Source organism: Cyprinodon tularosa, unplaced genomic scaffold (genome assembly GCF_016077235.1).
Source record: "Cyprinodon tularosa strain WSP-4 unplaced genomic scaffold, ASM1607723v1 ctg463, whole genome shotgun sequence".
Classification (NCBI taxonomy): domain Eukaryota; kingdom Metazoa; phylum Chordata; class Actinopteri; order Cyprinodontiformes; family Cyprinodontidae; genus Cyprinodon; species Cyprinodon tularosa.
Genome location: NW_024039189.1, coordinates 837,939 through 857,801, shown reverse-complemented (window position 1 = coordinate 857,801; position 19,863 = coordinate 837,939). Strand labels below are relative to the sequence as shown.

The 19,863-nt window shown below is 37.4% G+C and overlaps 1 protein-coding gene across 1 annotated transcript in view; it reads left to right on the top strand.

The window, feature by feature from the left end:
* LOC119793927 (ras-related protein Rap-2a) overlaps positions 1-19,302 on the top strand; it is a 42,319-nt gene extending 23,017 nt beyond the window's left edge. Inside the window, exon 2 of the mRNA XM_038301228.1 lies at positions 17,827-19,302. Coding sequence (XP_038157156.1) covers positions 17,827-18,064 — 238 coding nt within the window. The 3' untranslated portion in view covers positions 18,065-19,302. The remainder of the gene's footprint in view (positions 1-17,826) is intronic.
* The last annotated feature ends 561 nt before the right edge of the window (positions 19,303-19,863 follow it).

Sequence of the window (19,863 nt, the reverse complement as noted above, 5' to 3'; positions counted from 1 at the left end):
ATACTGAGTGCTGTACATGCTCATACTTTTCATGTTCATACTTTTCAGTTGGCCAACATTTCTATAAATCCTTTGTTTTTATTGGTCTTCAGTAATATTCTAATTTTCTGATATGATGAATTTGAGATTTTCATTTGTTGTCATTTGTAATCATCAAAATTAAACAAAATAAACATCTGAAATATATGAGTTTGTATGTAATGTATGAATATAATATACAAGTTTCACTTTTTAAATGGAATTACTGAAATCAATCTACTTTTTCATGATATTCTAATTTTATGACCAGCACCTGTATGACAAAGTGTTATAACTCTAGTGCCATTTGCAGTCCATCAACACAGATTGGAGACCGCTAGGATACCCAGCATTAGTTTAATAAAGAAACGACAAAGGTCATTTGAATCATTGACTAAAATAAATAAAACATTCTCAAATATTCTTAGGAATTGGGAGAAATGTGCTCTCTGTTTCAGATTCCCCTGAAGGTTTTTGTTTCAGATGTAAGTCCATGGCTCTATTAGAAGGGCTTCACCTGTTAGATTAGTCTTGTGTTTCTGTCTGTTTCTGCCAAAACACTGATGACCCGTCACAGCCGTATTGACATCGGCTTGGGTCAGAGGGGCTGCAGTGTGTTGCTCATATTCTGAACCCTGTCAGCATCTATCTTTGTGTACGCATACCGGCACGAGCAGGGCTTTTTGCAGAGGACACGAGTGCTGGTGATTACACCCTGGATTGCTTGTTTTCTGGAGACATCATCACTCCTTCCTTTAGCCACGGTTAAGGTTAGACAAGGGATAAATTGTGATTGGTAACTTAATAGACCGTGGTCAGAGGACAGTTTGAAAGACAGAGGTGAAACAGGGTGCTATAATCAACCATGCCCTGCAGTCATCTTGTTCACGTATCCTATATTTACAATTCATTCGCTGGTATTTTTACTTTGTATTTACCTCTATTCGACTGTGCCAAGTGATATTTTAAAGATGGTCTTTTTCCAGCAAATATTTAAAGGAATTACTGTTGCTAGAAGTTTCTTTTTCTAGATCTATAGATAAAGGAAAAGTCAGTAATCATCACTAAAAACCTGGCCTGATATTTAGGTCATTTGTTTTCAAAGATTAAAAACTTTGAAATGGTCTGACTGAATGATCTGGGTGAATTGTCTCTGTAAAGAATCTTGAGATGACATATGATGTAAAATGTCGCCATAAAAATAGACTGAATTTAATTGAAAGTTGAATTTTTTGCAACTCTCCCCATTCTTAAATCAGCTCTTTAAACATGTATTTTTCATAGCAGTAGAAAATTCTTAATTAAAACTTTTGTTTAATCCAATCTTTGATTTAAGCAACATAGTTACATAGTGGGGGAAACAATCTTTCATGATGAAAACGTCTTTGTTTTTGTCGTTAATATGCCACACTCACCAGCATGGAAATACACTAGATCCACTTTGGCATAAATATAACCCTGAAAAATTGTCTTGTCTTATGTTCATAGCAATTAGAACTGGTTTTAAGGGAATTGGGCTGCCCAGAGCACTCAAAATTCTCCCCAACCACCCCTCTAACAGTTTGATCCGGATCAATTAGAGGTCTCGTTATTTCAATGTACAGTACACAGTATTTGATTGTCATAAGTCAGACAATTCCTCATAATTTCAATTACATTCCCTATGGACCCTGTAGTCAGGGCGTACATGTTTAAACGAGATTGGATCAAAGCACCAGCATTATGTGTTAGGGCTAAGAGCTTCTATGAAATAAATGCAAGTGAAGGATTTTAAAATGACAATCATGTAGGTTGCCTAGAAACCTTTGAGTGGTCTGTATTTCATTTTCCCTTGAGGTACAAAGATAATATCCATCCATTTTTCGTCACACTTATACCATGCGGGGTCGCGAGGGGTGCTGGTGCCCATCTCCAGCTAACTCCGGGCCAGAGGCGGATGCCTCAAAGTCAATAGAACAGGCTGAAATTGGAGGCAACTGGACTTTTGCTCAGTTTTTTTTATCTGGAAATGGATGGATCTATACTCAGTTCAATTCAATTTATTTATATAGTGCAAATTTGGAACACATGTCATCTCAAGGCACTTTACAGAAACAGTTTAACCAGATCACACAGTAAGATTGGTTCAAAGGTTTCTATCTAAGGAAAACCAGCTGATTGCATTGACTCGAAGGTAATCCCTCTTACCAGGCATGTTTGTAGCGACAGTGGAGAGGAAAACTCACTTTGAACAGGAAGAAACCTCCAGCAGAACCAGGCTCAGTGTGAGCGGCCATCTGCCGAGGCCGACGGGTTCAAGGAGACAGAAGCAGAGATACAGAAAGAAGCAGTATGTAATGCAGTCTGTAAAACATCCTGCAGTGTGACAGGAGTTACCATCACATCTCATGTCTACAGTGTGACCTATTCCAGACCTGTAGGATTTTTAGATCCATACAGTGTGTGCCGTGGCTTTAGACACCTACACTTAAGACTCCATTGAGTATTTGAAATGGATTCCAAGAAAAAAGGATTTCCTATACTAACCTTTTAATTGTTAATGTTTAGACTTAATAAATTCAACTAGATCTGTTCCCTCACCTCTTGCCCGTAGACAGCTGGAGATAGGCACCAGCACCCCTTGCGACCCCACTTGGGATAAGGCGTGTCAGAAAATGGATGGATGGATAGATCTGTTCCCTTTTTGGTCAGATTAGACTGATGACATGCTTTACTTCAACAAACACCCCAGCATGTCCAGTGAGATTAAACCATGACCAATAAAAATAGTGGTGTTGATCATATGGTTCTCTATTTAACTTTAAAATACCCTGGAATCTTCATAGAATATATGGCAAAACTGACTTGTTAAAATTCAATAAAATCTAATAAAGAAAAAATGGGTAGTCTCCTACATAAAATGTACATGATATGCTCTTTCAGCAGGATATTGCTCCAAATAATCCCAATTCCTAGAACTAAACCTAAATAAAACCTGTGACATGAGCTGAGAAGGATAAATTAAAGAAAGGACTGGCTGGTGTAGAGATATTGCTCAAAGAGGAATGCTAAACGATCTAATTGAATACATACAGTGGGCCATAGTTTAGATTTCACTCTGAAAACTATTTTCTGATTAGTTTTGGGATCACTTTTAGACAGCATTAGAATGGCTCCAGGAAATACCAGAGGTGTAAACACATGATAAATCATCCCAAAAGCACTTTAGAAAAGCTGGCTACCTCTGCTGGATAGATTCTGACTATATTTTGTAGAGACTGTTTTAAAGGCAAGGCAAATATTTTTGTATAGCACAGTTCAGTACAAAGACAATGCAAAGTGCTTTACATGATTAAAAAATAGGAAAATAAAACAGAATCAAAGCAAGTAGGAAAAAAGAAATAAAAAATGCAGAAACAAAAAACATTAAAACTGTTGGACTAAAGAAAAGAAAATAGTTGAACTAATGATGTTTCAGTTGAACTGTTTAACTAGAACAGTCGGGGGCAATCCTAAACAAATGTGTTTTTAGTCTTGATTTAAAGGAACTCAGGCTTTCTGCACTTTTACAGTTTTCTAGAAGTTTGTTCCAGATAAGTGGAGCATAGGAACTAAATGCTGCTTCTCCATGTTTAGCTCTGGTTCTAGGTATGCAGAGCAGGCTGGAACCAGAAGACCTGAGTGGTCTGGAGGGTTGATACACTGATAGCAAGTCTGTGATGTTAAGCTTAAAGAATAAGTGATGTAAAGATTAAAGAACAAGTCTTAATAATTGTTTTTCCCCACCGACTTCTTTTAGTTCAGCCCCACTGTGCAGCTGACAGTGTATTTCTCAGAATATTGCTATGAGACACATTCATACTCTTATGAATCAGAGTTTAATTGCCTTGACAATCCAAGGACTTTTTATCTGCCCACAGTCGTACATCTAAATGCTCATAAGCTTCAATTTGTGGCATTTTAGTCGGACCCAGTGTGATATGGAGCTAATTTGGACTTCAAAAGCTTTCCTGCTAAGTTAAACTGAAAGTTTTAGACATTATACCTCCTAAGCTTTTTCAGCTTTCTACTAACAATTCATATTATAAGTGCTTTTTGTTTCATTAGGACTCAGAGTCATTATATTTAGGCTTTGCAGGCTCTTGGTAAATAATATATGAAAAAAAAGGAATCTTTACAAACACAGTTTAGAAGGGGATAGATTTAGACGTTTCTTATATAGATATAAATCTGGGTCCCTTTTTATTAATTTCTGTCTCAGAGGAGAATTAAAGTCATACCAAGTTAGGAAATTAAGTAAAAGAAAAGATCTAGAGTTTGAGAGTCAGTTTGTCACCCAGTTGCACACAACTGAACACTTCTTTGTAAACATAAAAGACCTTTTCGATATGGAATGTAAATATTTCCTCCGCTCTCAGCTGCCTGAGGCCCCAACTCAGCATGGGATGAGGAACCAGGCCAGCAGCAGGCTCAGGGATTCTCCAACTCGCACAGCCTGTGTTACACTGTTGGATAAGTTGCATTAAAGCTCAAATAATTTTCTTCATCACTTATAGTTATGGTTCTACCACTTCAAAGGAGAATGCAAACCTACAGAGATATGGAAGCTTTTCAAATACCCATGTTTCAGTATAAAGCCATCGATTAAAAAAAGCTACAGGAGAGAAAATGGAAACGTACCGGGAGGTTCACTGCAGCGGGTATTTATTAGTGGTGAACAATTTTAGGAAAATGCCGTTATCTGATTACTGCTGCGGGCTGCACAGTGCACTGTGCAGGTTGTAGTTCTGCTCCCCATGCATGAAGGAGTTCCCTCCAGTTACTCCAGATTTCTCCCACCGTCCCAAAAAAAGCCTGGTTGACTAGCGACTACATTTTGCTCAGGTGTCTGCATAGCTGCATGTCTATGTGTTGCCCTGTTATCGATTGACGAACCATCCAGGGTGTTCCTGACCTTAAGTCAACCCTGACTGATAAGTGATAGAAGACGGATGGATGATTACTACTGTGGCGAGTGACACAATTTCTTTAGATTTATTACAATCCTACCAGCTTCCTAAACCCTAAGCTTGGTCCATCTAATGGGATAAATGTGTTTCTAATTGCCCTTTATAAATGGAGATCAATACATATGTTACAACTACCCAAATTTTGTCTAGTCTATTGTGATTGTGACTGATGTCTGTAATTCATGTCGGGCTGAGTAAGACAAATTCTGAAAATCAGTGCAGTGGTTTTATTTAAGATACTGGAAATAATTAGTTTTACCAGTTAAGAGGGTTTTTGGCTAGGTTTTCTTCTCTACTATGCATTATTCTGATCCCGCATCCATGTCTTTAACATAGACCTGACAAATTATGTTATTTTTGTGAGGAAGTCATTCACCCAAAATCTGCTGGCCTCCAGGACAACCTATAGCTGGTTTAGTTTATGACGAGCTTCTGTTTTATCCTTTTAAGCTTTTAATGTATTTCATAAAACAAACTCTATGTAAATTATTTGCCATATTTTGGAAATCTCTGTTTCAAGGTAAGGCAAGCTCTAGAGCAGGATTTCATTTCAGCACAACAGCTTTAAGCATTTTGATGTTCTGCTATAGAATATACTAATTAGTTATATATAATATTCTATAGACAGTGTGTGACATCAGGTTTGTTATGATTTTCTCCATGTTTTTAAATATTAGTAAAATCCAGTATAACAATAACTTGTTTATCTCACATAAGCAACCGGAAGGCTTCCCCTTTTAGGAATAATTATTTTCTAACTCAAGGAAGTTGGAAAAATATATTTCAAATTTACCACAAATTTCTGATTGATGCATCTCTAATTTAACCATTTTAAAGTATGTAGAGCTTTTTTAATGGATAATGTTAAGAGAAGTAGTGGTGCATCGAGCAGCAAATAGGGGAGAAAAAAACTGATGGTAAAAAGCATGATTTCTGCCCTAAATCGACAAAAAAATAATTAGAGTTAGTTAGTTTGAGTTGGTAGAGACTTTACATTCCCAAATCTATACAGGTGCTGGTCATAAAATTAGAATATCATGAAAAAGTAGATTGATTTCAGTAATTCCATTTAAAAAGTGAAACTTGTATATTATATTCATACATTACATACAAACTCATATATTTCAGATGTTTATTTTGTTTAATTTTGATGATTTCAAATGACAACAAATGAAAATCTCAAATTCATCATATCAGAAAATTAGAATATTACTGAAGACCAATAAAAACAAAGGATTTATAGAAATGTTGGCCAACTGAAAAGTATGAACATGAAAAGTACGAGCATGTACAGCACTCAGTATTTAGTTGGGCCTCCTTTGGCCTGTATTACTGCAGCAATGCGGCGTGGCATGGAGTCGATCAGTCTGTGGCACTGCTCAGGTGTTATGATAGCCCAGGTTGCTCTAATAGTGGCTTTTAGCTCTTCTGAATTGTTGGGTCTGGTGTATTGCATCTTCTTCTTCACAATACCCCATAGATTTTCTATGGGGTTAAGGTCAGGAGAGTTTGCTGGCCAATTAAGAACAGGGATACCATGGTCCTTCAACCAGGTACTGGTAGCTTTGGCACTGTGTGCAGGTGCCAAGTCCTGTTGGAAAATGAAATCTGCATCTCCAAAAAGTTGGTCAGCTGCAGGAAGCATGAAGTGCTCTAAAACTTCCTGGTATGTGGCTGCGTTGACCCTGGACCTCAGAAAACACAATGGACCAACACCAGCAGATGACATGGCACCCCAAACCATCACTGACTGTGGAAACTTTACACTGGACTTCAAGCAATGTGGATGAAGTGCCTCTCTTCTTTTCCTCCAGACTCTGGGACCTTGATTTCCAAAGGAAATGCAAAATTTACTTTCATCAGAGAACATGACTTTGGACCACTCACCAGCAGTCCAGTCCTGTTTCTCTTTAGCCCAGGCAAGACGCTTCTGACGCTGTCTGTGGTTCAAGAGTGGCTTGACACAAGGAATGCGACAGCAGAAACCCATGTCTTTCATACGTCTGTGTGTGGTGGTTCTTGAAGCACTCACTCCAGCTGCAGTCCACTCTTTGTGAATCTCCCCCACATTTTTGAATGGGTTTTGTTTCACAATCCTCTCCAGGGTGCGGTTATCTCTCTTGCTTGTACACTTTTTTCGACCACATCTTTTCCTTCCCTTCGCCTCTCTATTAATGTGCTTGGACACTGAGCTCTGTGAACAGCCAGCCTCTTTAGCGATGACCTTTTGTGTCTTGCCCTCCTTGTGCAAGGTGTCGATGGTCGTCTTTTGGACAACTGTCAAGTCAGCAGTCTTCCCCATGATTGTGTAGCCTATAGAACTAGACTGAAAGACCATTTAAAGGCTTTTGCAGGTGGTTTGAGTTAATTAGCTGATTAGAGTGTGGCACCAGGGGCCATCAATTTTGAACCTTTTCACAATATTCTAATTTTCTGATATGATGAATTTGAGATTTTCATTTGTTGTCATTTGTAATCATCAAAATTAAACAAAATAAACATCTGAAATATATGAGTTTGTATGTAATGTATGAATATAATATACAAGTTTCACTTTTTAAATGGAATTACTGAAATCAATCTACTTTTTCATGATATTCTAATTTTATGACCAGGACCTGTATTTTACCCAGAATGGATTATTATTTTTTATGGTCCATCCCCTGAAGGGCTCAGCAAAATCAAAGACTTGCAGAGTGACCTAAACTTTTAACACCCGTAACTCTAAACCCCCTTTGAACATAGATATTTCAGATATTTCAGGCCTATGGTTAAACGTGACTAATGTGACTTGTGAACATTTTTGAGCTTTATTAATCTCAGTCGGACATTTATTTAGCTGCAGTGTTTATTAGTTCCCAGCCAAGCTGAATACAAATTCACCTATTAAAATATGTTTGTCAACAATTAGTCAGTTTGTGAACAAACTGACAGATAGTTAAAATGATGTTATTTAATCTAAGCTGAGAGCTGATTATTGCATTTATTTTAGAACAGACACGGTTATGGATAAAGAATAAAAAGGAAATATTTTTAATTTTAAGAACGAACCACAGTCTGTCTAAATATAAACATGTAAAAGCTTTTCCTTGTTTGACTCACCAAACCAGAGAAGGTTCAAACATGGGTTGTTTTTGTTGTTTTTTTTTGTTACCAGTTTTTTAGATTATAAAAATTTGTTGGTAAATCCACTAAGATATTTATTTAATTTTCACTAGTACTTGAGTGAGACCTTAGTTTCAGATCTGGCATTTGTGGACACAATTGTTTTAAGCTGATGACAATAAAACACTGGGAAAAAAATAGCTTTTTGCAAGAGGATAGATATGTGCTTCCATGCTGTTTACTGCAGATGTCGACCCTACCATCATAACCTTGAACCTAAAATTGAAATGCAGATTAAGCAACATCATCTTCGTGTTTTAGCATTTTGTGGTTTTGTTTTTTTCCTTCGATGGAATTCCTCTGGGAATTGATATCCCAAAGTAAGATTAGGATTTAGGGAATAAAATTGTATGCAGCAAAGACGAAAATTGATGTGTTATAGTTGTTTTCAGTTTACCAGTTGACTTTCCTTCAGAAGTGGTAGTCTGCTAAACGTTGGTGAAAACCAAATATACTATTGCTCTTCTGATGGGTCTGCACTGTTAAAAAAAAAAAAAAAATCCAGTTATATCAATAAATACCTTAGTTCTGATAGCAGAAATATTTAACCCAGATTTTTCTCTTCCATTCTCACAATGATCCAACCTGTCATATTTTGTATGTTTAGAATAGGAGGTAAGCAGAACTTGAGCTGGAAATCAGAATTGACATGGTGGAGGTTTAAAATTTTCCACAAATAACTTATAGAGCTTTAAAGGGAAATGCCAGTTTTTTTTACATAGGCCCCTTGATTTTACGTTATTACATCATGTTCTACTCACCCATATTAGTTTTGTGTCATTTGGAGCTGTTCTGAAGATATTCCGTTAGGTTATGTCCAAGTAACGTCTTCCTATGGGCAACGACTTGAATGCACAAACTAAACTGTTCATAATTTATAATTTATGGTACGCCAGCATTCATAACTTGTAGGCGAATCACTGTCCCCCAGACATCCACGGTTATATTTTTTATATTTATATGTTTTTAAAACAAAGCCGCACGTGTATGACGTCATCCGCGTGCGCCGGCTACCGTTCATTTATCCTGTCCTCTGAGCTGCTGCTAGATGCCTGGAAGATGTCTAGTGCTACTACCACAGATGATCTCGCTCTCCAAATGGAATTTAACGATTCAGATTAGCCAGCCGAATGAATAGAAGGTGTAGAGCGTAACCGCCTGTGGACCGGGCTGCCTGTCACGACTACAGTCCGGCGCTTGGATGACATCATACACGCGCCGCTTTGTTTTGAAAAAATATAAATATAAAAAATATAACCGCGGCTGTCTGGGGGACAGGGATTCGCCTACATGTTATAAATGCTAGCGTACCATAAAGAATAAATTATGAACAGTTTAGTTTGTGCCTTCAACTCGTTGCCCATAGGAAGACGTTACTTGGATATAACCGAACAGCTCCAAATGACACAAAACTAATATGGGTGAGTAGAACATGATGTAATAACGTAAAATCAAGGGCCCAATGTAAAAAAAACAAGCAATCAAAAGAAGCAGTAAAGAATAAAGATAACCAGTGAGCTTATATACTGAGAGACAATAGGGATCGGCATTAGATTTAGGTGAGTTAATCAGGTGGTTTGGGGCAGCTATAGAGGAGAGCAAACAATCTGACATAAGGTGAATATTTAACAAAAATGAGGCTGAACTGGGTAAAAATACAGAAGCAGCTGAGGGGGAAAGAAGCTGATATTGAGGATAAATTAACAGACAACAGAATATTGCAACATGTTTTGAAATAATGGGTATCTGATATTTATAGTATTGGATCTTTTGCTCAGATCTTAGTCTCCTCTGAAACTCAAAAAGCATTTTGATCCAGACAACTGCCTCTTTAAGGATGTTTTGTCTTTCTTAACATAACAACTAAACAAGTGAAAAAGTTGCTTCCATGTGATTGTCTGACTTGGTCAGACTTTTAAACAAGCATATCTAATGTCTTTGTTAAGACGAATGCCCTGTTTTCTGACAATAACAATCATGAATAAGAGTTTGAATTATTTAGATCTCATTTTCTTCTACCATCCTTTTCAGTGTGAACAGATACACAGTCATATTCTGTGTTGTTAATATTCTTTGTTTTTTGTCTGCACCAACAACACCAAGTCAAATTCCTTGTAAGTGCAAACCTACTTAGCAATAAACTTGATTCTGATTCTGATTCGGGGTTGTAGTTCAGATTTATTTGGTGATTTACTTTGTTAGAGCATGAGCTCAATCCAGACAGGGCGATTCCCCACACGGGGCTTTGAGCTTGCTGGAGGTTTTACTCTTCTTCATCACATTTAAGGATATACTATACATGCAGCCTTTCAAGTTAAGCGTATGTTTGTTTTACCCAGTTTGGCATTTCGTGGTCAGTGTTTGTCATCAGAGTTTAAAGTGATTAAGGGAGATGCAGGGAATTTGTTTTAATAAGCTTTAGGAAACCCCTTAGAGGCTCTCAGCAGCTTCTAATCAATGCCTGCCTGAAAAAAAATGAAACCTTTTATCCTTGTCAGTAAGTGTTTCCAGTAAAACCTGATTGGGCTTGATAAGAATTATTTTCCCCTTTATTCGTGCTGATGATGTTGACCAGGATTTAGGCCAGAAGTGCTAATGTCTCTAGGCTCTACTCCTCATCAGCAAGGCCTGCGTGAGATGGTCTGCATCATGCATTATAGATAAGTGTCTGGGTGTTTGCAGTCTAAGTGTTTCTCTGCTGTTTGGCATCTGGCTCATAAGCTGGAAGCTAAAGTGTGAAATGTAGTTTTACTAGCCCAAACACAACCAGCCTTTGTTATTCATCTGTTTTTCATGTTTTTATGTGCCGTAGGACGGAGTAGCCTCGCTCTAACAGATAAAAGACAGTCCATTCCAGGGATAGAGTGGTTAACATCCTCTGCCCCCTGCCTTGGATCCTTAGTATTCCTGGCAGTCACCATGCCACACCCAGAGACCATTGGTTTTCTCATCTGTTATTATGACTATATATATATATATATATGCACTCTCTCTTTATGTGTTTACAATGTGTTAATGTTACTGAGTGCAGCCTAAATAAGTTGCATGTGAAAATTACTGCATAGGCCAACTAATTCAGCAAAGCATGCTACTGTAGGACATCAACGCTAGGTAAGCTTTGCATCGACATATGCACTCCTGTTTTTTTCCTTTTATATAGCTCATATTAAACAGGGTTTCCGTGGGTCATTAAAAGTCATTAAATAATTATTTTTTTAAATTAAGGCCTGATTTGGCATTAAAATTCATTAAATGCGATGATTTTGGCATTTAAAATGCCTTATTTAGGAAAAAAAAAGTTTATAAAAACAATTTATTAAACAATATATATATTTGCAAATATATTGCGATATATTTGCGCGGAACTGCTTCCGGTTGATCTTAAAGCCGTATGCTCGGAAAAGAAGCTCGCTGCGGAGAAAAGGCTAGAGAATGGGGGGAAAATGCTAATTTCAACAAAAGCGGCTGGAAATTGAGGAATTGCAGCCTGCCATCGGAAACGATGAAGGAATTTGCCGTGTATATATGGGAGTCATGGGTATTTGTTGATGGCATTAAAATTATTTATAAGGGTATTAAAAGAGCATTAAAAATCATTAAATTAGAGTTAATCATTCCTGTATAAACCCTGTTAAAGCTGCACAATGTATATCAAATGAATCATTTTTACTGAATGCTATATTTAGATATTAAATAATAAACTAAACTACTATAAGTGTTAGCTGATTATTTGGGTGTCCTGCTTTTAGGCTTTCTATAGTTGTAATATCTGGTTACACTCGCTGTTGAAAGCAGCGTGGAAAGTTTTAGTAAATGAGAAGGTCAAGTTATTCTGAAGATATGGCTTGGAGGTTTTGAATGAAACATTCCTTATGTTTGTAAAACTCTGTTCTCTTATTGTCCTTTAGCTTCTTATCACAACCTTTATTAATCTCATCGCATGTCGTCCTAATATCGTTCAGCCTATTAGAGGAGATTTTTTTTACTAGTAGGAGTGCAATATATTAATTAACGAATTGATCTTGCTGGTTGATTAATGATTAATTGATAAATGCTATTTCCTTAAAACCCTTTTTTTCTCTTGTATGAAGAGGATCTTTCCATAAATTACCTTTTTTTTTTTTTTATATGCAGAGTTGAAATTTTTTTTAATATAATTATATTTCAACTATTTAATGTGCTTGCTGTAATACTTACTGAATACATCCAAAACATTTTTAACACATTTGGAAAGTTTGGTGAAAGCAGAAATTGCTCTGAGTTTACTGTTTTCTCCCAGCAGTGAGGGCTGCTGTGAGCTCCTCCCTCCTCCAAAATAGTGACCCGCAGTCCGACTAAACAGGACGCCCTGCCTGCAGTCAGAGGGAGAGTAGCAACTCTCTCTGTTTTCCCATTTAAAATGAGTCCCATACTGTATGTGCAAAGCTTCCAATGATCCTTTTTAAAGTGGGATACAAATATATTTATTGTAATGTTTTTTTTTTTCTTTGCTTTAAACTAATGATCTGAAATAGATCCCTTGCTGCATTTAATTCATACGCTGCCCCATCTACAATGTGTGGGCCTATGATGATTGTCTTTAAGTGGAATTAAAAGTGTTGATTTATGTAGTTTTGGTTCAAGTGAAACATTGTAACCACTAGCTAATATATATTGTTTATATAAATTATATTATTAATATCCCTCTCTCCTATGGCTGCATTTATTACATATGTGTGTAGAGTTAACTGTTTGACCATGATTTGATCTTAAATCAAATGACAGTCCAAAGTTGTTTCTAAAAATATTCATTAAAATAAAATGCATACAATTGCACAAAATGAGGGCAGGTACCTTGTTGAGAGCAAATTGAGATTACATGGTGTTTTTGACCTCCAAGCTCATTTTGTTGGAGCAGTTACAGTCCATCCCAAGGGGAATCTGTGGAAACAGAGTCCAGTGAGAAACCTGTATGTAGCAAATTTACAAGGACAGCTTTAGAAGTGAAGTTAGCAAGTTAAATAAGTCCTTCATTCTGGTACTAGGCAATCCTCTTACATCCAGACAGCACTAAACGCTGGTGTGGCCACACTAAAGGCATTGGGAGGAACATTTCACGCAGAACATCTTCAAAAGTGAAGGTTAACAAGACAATTTCACCTTCATTAGTTTGGCCCATTAGAGGAAAATTAAATCTGGAAAATATTTACATTAAAAATTAGGATAAATTTCTCAATTCAAAGAAGAAAATACTACCTTAGATGAATTTTAACAAAAGTTGTCTTACCACCATCCTAATTGACAATTAGTCAATTTAAGCTCTTCTAGATTTTAGACCCCATGGTTTTTCTATGGAATCAAAAATTATAATAAACATTTTTTTTTTTGCACAAAGTAGATTGATTTCTCTAGATAAGCTGAGCTAAAACTAAATTATTAAGTTGAAAAAATGTTCCTGACTTATTTCCAGATGCTGTCCTTTCAGGAAGTCATTTTTAATCCTGGAATAAACCAGGTGTTTGTATTTCCAATCACTTGAGACCTTTACAGCACACACATGTTAATGTGCCCTCGGGGGGCAATAGTTCTGTAATTAAGCCAATTTTAAGCCTCCACAGTGTGAAAACCAGTTAACATGTTTTTCAAAGCTGTTTCACATTGTAAGCGATGACTTTACATTCTTTTTATCTTAATGTGTTTGTTGGTTTGTATGCAGAAAAGAAATGTTCCTGCAGAAAGATTATGATTTACAATAATTCCCGAAGGACATCATTTATAAAATATACAAATTAGTTCCAAATCGTAATTGTTTTGCAGAAATATAATGCAAATAATTCTTAAATAATTGGTATTTTGGGATTTGTTTATTTAAGTTCTGTCAACTTAATGCATTTTATTAATTTCTTTTTAAGATCTTCTGAAGTGTTTCTACAAAAAAGGGCTTATAAACATGGCTTATAACATGTCAGCTAATTGATGGTGGGTTTGTTGTAAAACAGAATTCTACTGTACGCGGTTACAAGGTGACACTTTTAACCTTTTTTTAGATTTAAACAAAAAAATACATTGCTTTTCTTCCCTAGTAGAGATTCTTTAATCTTATGTTTACACATTTTCTTAGATTACCACCAGGAATTAAATGCATTTTTCAGGGATTATATGAGATAGAGCAAGACAAATGGGTCATAATTACCACTAATATATTCTTTTTTTTGTTAAAAGTCTAGAAATGGGAGATGCCATGTAATTAGTTTTTTGGTACAATGGAGAGCAGTGAACTCCCAGTCCCATCACACAATGTGATTTTGAATGAGGTCTGGACTGTAGCTGGAAAGTTCTAGCATGGTTGCTCTTCATGCATTCTTATGGTTGCAGCCCAACTCTCCTTGTTATTAGTTGAATAACAAGCCTCTGCAGCCTCCAGCAGGTGTCCTGTATTGGCTACATCCCTCTTTCCATCAATTTCTCCTTCCCCTGCTGCAGAAATTATCTCCATAGATATCACCAAAATATTTCCTCTGGCTATTTTATTCTTATCTGACCAGAAAACTTAAAGTTGTGTTATAATCTTTAGCTTTTGGATTGGACTGTGTTTTCTGAGAGGATGTAAGCTTTAGATGTTTTATAATCTAACTTTATTTTGAAATTCTTTAGATCTTTATCCCTGACATGTTGTCTTTGTCCCTTTCCTTTTTCTTCCCACTGACACACTATCTCATATTGGTCTATTCCTTAAAAGCCCTATAAAATTCATTAAAGTTTGGGCTTATGAATGTGAAGAAGCCTAAAAACATGCATTTAAATCTATTTCCCCACATGCAAACAGCTTTAAAAAAAATTTAAAACATCCTCCTGCTCGATATTTGTAATCTGTTCTGATTTATTTTAAGATGAAATAAGGAAAGGGTTTAATGGTGACACCTTCCACCAATGAAAGAGGTCTGAAGTATTTATGAGATCTGGGTTCACTCACCCAATGTTGTACTTTTTCATTCAAGTAGGCTCTGAGCTGAAATTGGATTTCTGTCATGCTTTCGGTCAAGCTCTGAGTTCAACCCCTGATTCCTGGTGGTTGGTCTCCGGCTGGTGAGCTGATCCATGGGACAGAGACTGATAGTTAAGAATAAAGTTCACAGGATAATGTATTCATGAGTAGATCAAAGTCTGAGAGTTCAAGCTTATTTAACGCCGAAACTTGCAGCTCTAACCTTTGAAAGACGCCCGACCTGGAATGACATTAAAGCTGCGGCATTCTCCCGCTTCCACACAGAACTAGACATATTCTTTGTTGCTCCAGCAAATTAGTGTTTTTTTTTTCTTTCTGCAAATAAATAAACAGCATGCATATTTCATAAGGTGGTAGCAGAATGTGTAAAACATATTGATGTTAATGAGAGTTTAGGGTTTATTTAAGTGAATGACAGATCCAGCCGCTGCATTGTGCGCAGTGATGGATGAAAGGAATAACATGTTGTTTAGAGGCTGTGAATACTCCTGATGTGTGCTCGCTCTGATCATTGGGGCTTTATTCCCTCTGATGTGTACAAAATGTCTTGCAGAGCTGCCATGTTCCTCATTTTCAATCCTGATGCAGAGATGACTTTATTAAAACTGCATCTCCATTCCCTCTGGTGCCCATTTATTAACTGTCTTCTTTGTATGACAATTAAGTAACGAGGCTTCACAGCATGCAAAGGATCATGGGCACTTGCTGCTGTCTTGGCTCACAGATCAGTTGGTTATATGCTGCAGTCTTCTGTCCTCCTACAAAGACTGTTTCTACTTGGAAAGGATGTTTTAAAAACATTGTTTTTCTTAATTACCTTCTACTGATTCCTTAGAGTGCTGACTATTTTTCCTCTAGTATTAACACCTGCAAAAGAAATACTGGCCATGCTTAGGTGTAGGAGGAAAGTATGGTGGATCCGATTTTTGTGGGCTTTTTTTTTCTTGATTTTGAGGTGTTTTTTTCTGGTTTTCACTGTTTTTTGGGGGGGATTATTTCTTTATCTCATGCCTTGCTCATTTGATTATTCAAAGTATCTGTTTAGTTCTACTCATGCTCCACTTACCAAGTCAGTATTATCGTTTCCACTTGGTTCATAATGAGAAGTTAGTTTTCTTCACACTTCACGTGTTATGCATTGGGTTCTGTTTGATTCACTCCTTACAAGTAAATATTATTTTCATGCATACTTTGTCAAGCTTTAGCAATTTACATAATGTTTTTTATTTTCATTTTTTGTAAACCTTTTTTCTCTTTAATAACAGCTACTTAGTAATAAAGTGAAATGCAAGCTTTCAATTAAGAGTAGACTTCTCTCCCTTCAGCTCTAAAAAAGCTTCAGCTCTAAAAAAGAAAATTACCATGATCATTATATCTGTTTTAAAACCTGTGTCTCTTATTGTTTTTTTTTTTGTTATCCATGAAATAAAACCTTATTGCCTGTTGTTTTTATTTCCAAGCTGAACAGAGTTTCTAGATACATGTGATTACTAATCTATGACATCATGTATATCTTAGGTATAAATAGACTGTAGCCAATTTCTCTTAAAAATGGGGAAAACATAAAATTAGCGACCTAACTGAATGGCCTGTCAAGAAACGGCTACAATATAATTGCTTCTCATGAACTTTCTTATGTTTACAGTTAAGTAAAGAGTGTCATGATCCGTTTACAATTCTGACCCAATTGCAGAGATAACATCTCAGAGAACAAGGCAAAAGTTTAGCTGGTTTATTGAAGGAGTCAAAGGAGTTGAATCTGGGACTCAGTGAGCCGGTGACCTGGAACTGGAATTGAGAAGAGAAGTTCAGTGGTTAGTTCAGGTTCTGTGGGAATCATGGAAGCTCTGAGATTTTTTGCTAGGTTGAGAACTCTCGTTTGAGGGGGGCCTTGTTAGTCCTTGAATCCAGACTGTGTTGTAATTCCAGAAAAGGGTGCACAGTTGGAGGGCGGACAGGTTAGACAAGCGTTGGACCCTGAGGAGTAATGGAGCGGACTGTCACTTGGATTTCCGATGGGTACTTGAACGGAACATGTGGAGGTTTCCCCTGCTCAGTGTAACTCGCTATTTTCCTTCCAGGGGAGAGAAGGTCCATATATCCAGTAACACAGGAAAGCTTCCTGCCGGGGAGCAAGGACAAAAATTCGTTAGACTCAGAGAAGCAAAGCTAGGTTAGACTCAGCTAAACTCAGCTTGGCTAGAGTACCCAAAACTGGCCAACACTCTGGCGTCGAGGTAGTGACAGTCCACTGCTCAAATACTCCTCCAGATAGTGATCCAACGAGCCGCAGGTGTGCAGGGAGGGACAGCGAAGACAGGGCACCTCCTGGTGGTGGAAAACGGAGACACACAAACAGGCCACACAAACTGGATTCCTAACAAAACAGTTTCAAATAATTAGGACTAACAAGGTTGGACAAGGAAACAAGTTTATTTTGCTACCACTCACATTTATTGTAGGAATATGTTAAGAAATTTCTAAAGCTTTCTGTTGGGGAACTGTTTGATTATCTGGCTGCAATAAAACATATTTTCTGGGTCTATATATGCAGGTTCCAGGCCTGTTAAATGCAAATAGTTTTATGTTTCTACAAAAAAAAAAAAAAAAAAAAAACACTTATTGCATTGCTACAAATTGTTTTTTTTTTCTGTGTGTGTGCATCCTCAGGTATGAGAAGGTCCCTGTGATCCTGGTGGGGAACAAAGTGGACCTTGAAAGCGAGAGGGAGGTATCTTCGGGTGAGGGCCAGGCCCTGGCCGAGGAGTGGGGCTGCCCGTTCATGGAAACCTCGGCCAAAAGCAAAACCATGGTAGACGAACTGTTCGCTGAAATTGTTCGACAGATGGACTATGCCGCCCAGCCAGACAAGGATGACCCCTGCTGTTCCTCGTGCAATATACAATAACCCCCTTGGGGTCCCCTGAGTTGCAGGAGACAGACGCTCTTAGACACACACACATGCACAGACATGCCAGCTACATTTAGGACAAATTCATGAACGTAATTAATATCCGTTCAGTGGAGCATTAAAACCCTTAGACAAGATAACTAATGATGACAAGTGAGTAATGCTTACACGTTGAATGAAAAAACAAAGATTATGCTGCAAGAGAGTTTGACTAATGACAAAATGAGCATACCCTCATCTTATGTTATGTTATTTTATTTTTGTTAGTACAGAGGAGTTTAACTCTGCAATCTTAATGCAGACATCCTTTTTTTTCTTATGACTTTAATCCACATTAATCCAATAAAGATTTTTTTGGAAACCAGGCATTTCAGATATTTACAGTATTAGAGTCGCTGATGCAACATCTGTCCCTCATTTCAGTTTGTTTATTAGGCTTCAGGAGCTTTTTCTACTCATCACAGGGCTGAAATACAGAGGTGACCTGAAGGCACCTCCATTTGGTTGTATTTTTTCAGCTGATCAAAACAGTAATGGAGGGTAAAATGGGTAAGTGGGTGTCTTTCTTACAAACAGCGGTGCAGTCATCCACCTCTTCACATAGCAGTCCTTCACATATCATGTGATGTTTTATTTTCTCCTCTCTTGGAGACTAACAGCAGATTGCTGTGTAGTAGTAAAGCTAAATGCTTCATACTGATGGGACGTAGAGTATTTTTCATTCTTTGAAATTCCACCAAAGACTTTCTCCACAAACTTCTGTCAAGTGTGAGTGATGCTCAAGGTGAAGATGCAAACTTCTCTTTCCCTCCTCCGTTATCAGTGTGAAGAGAAGCTCTGGGGAGTTCTGGCTTCCTTATGCTTCTCTTTTCGTGCTGAGGGGATTCAGATTCATGTCAACCAGTAGTTTGAATATTTTATATTGAAAGTGCCAGCTCATTCAAAGACACTGACTCAACACATGGATGGTTTGCATGGCTAGAAAACAAACTAAGAAAAGGACTGTTTCTGTTTGAGATAGTTAGATCCTGTAGAAATGTGCAAATCAAACACATCTGAGTCTGGACGCTGTTCAGACTCTACCTTTATGTTTGAACAGGGAACATTCCCGCCATGAGGCCACTTGCATTGTTGATTTTCTATTTTTTTATGTGACCATTTACTCTCTGCCCCTTAATGATTGGTGACACTGTTACATTTGACAACTGAACAATAAAAGTGAGTTCAACACCGGAGTGGAGCTCTGACAGCTTTTATGTGTAGTAAAATGAAGTGAATGACTGGACACTAAATCATCTTTGTGTGTTTCCTTCTCATGGAAGGACTTATTATACCACAGTCTTGCAGATGTATTCATTACCTTTGAGCTTTTTCACATATATTCACATTAGGCCACAAGCTTAAACTACTTATTTGAAATTTATGTCTGACCAAGAAAATGTAGTCTAAGTGTAAAACGGCCTAAATGATGCAAAATCTAGTTTTAGAGCTTTTTATATAATATTTCGCTTGATCAATGCATCTCTTGGTAATCTCGCTGGCTACTGCTCTCTGAGGAGACGCCCATCCCTGTCCTGTGAAAACCAGCTGAGAACATCTATGTAAGAGCTGCCTCCTCCAGGAAGCAGCTATCTAACCAGGCTGTGCCGGAACCGTAAACAAATGCCTGCTTTCTGCAATTAGGGAGAGGTAACGTGAGGCAGAGCACAATGATTAAGTTAAGATGAAGTGGTTCTATGAGCAGCCAAACTGCACAGGGGAGCGTTTGTTCTTTGTTAGCTAATATTTAAAGGTAT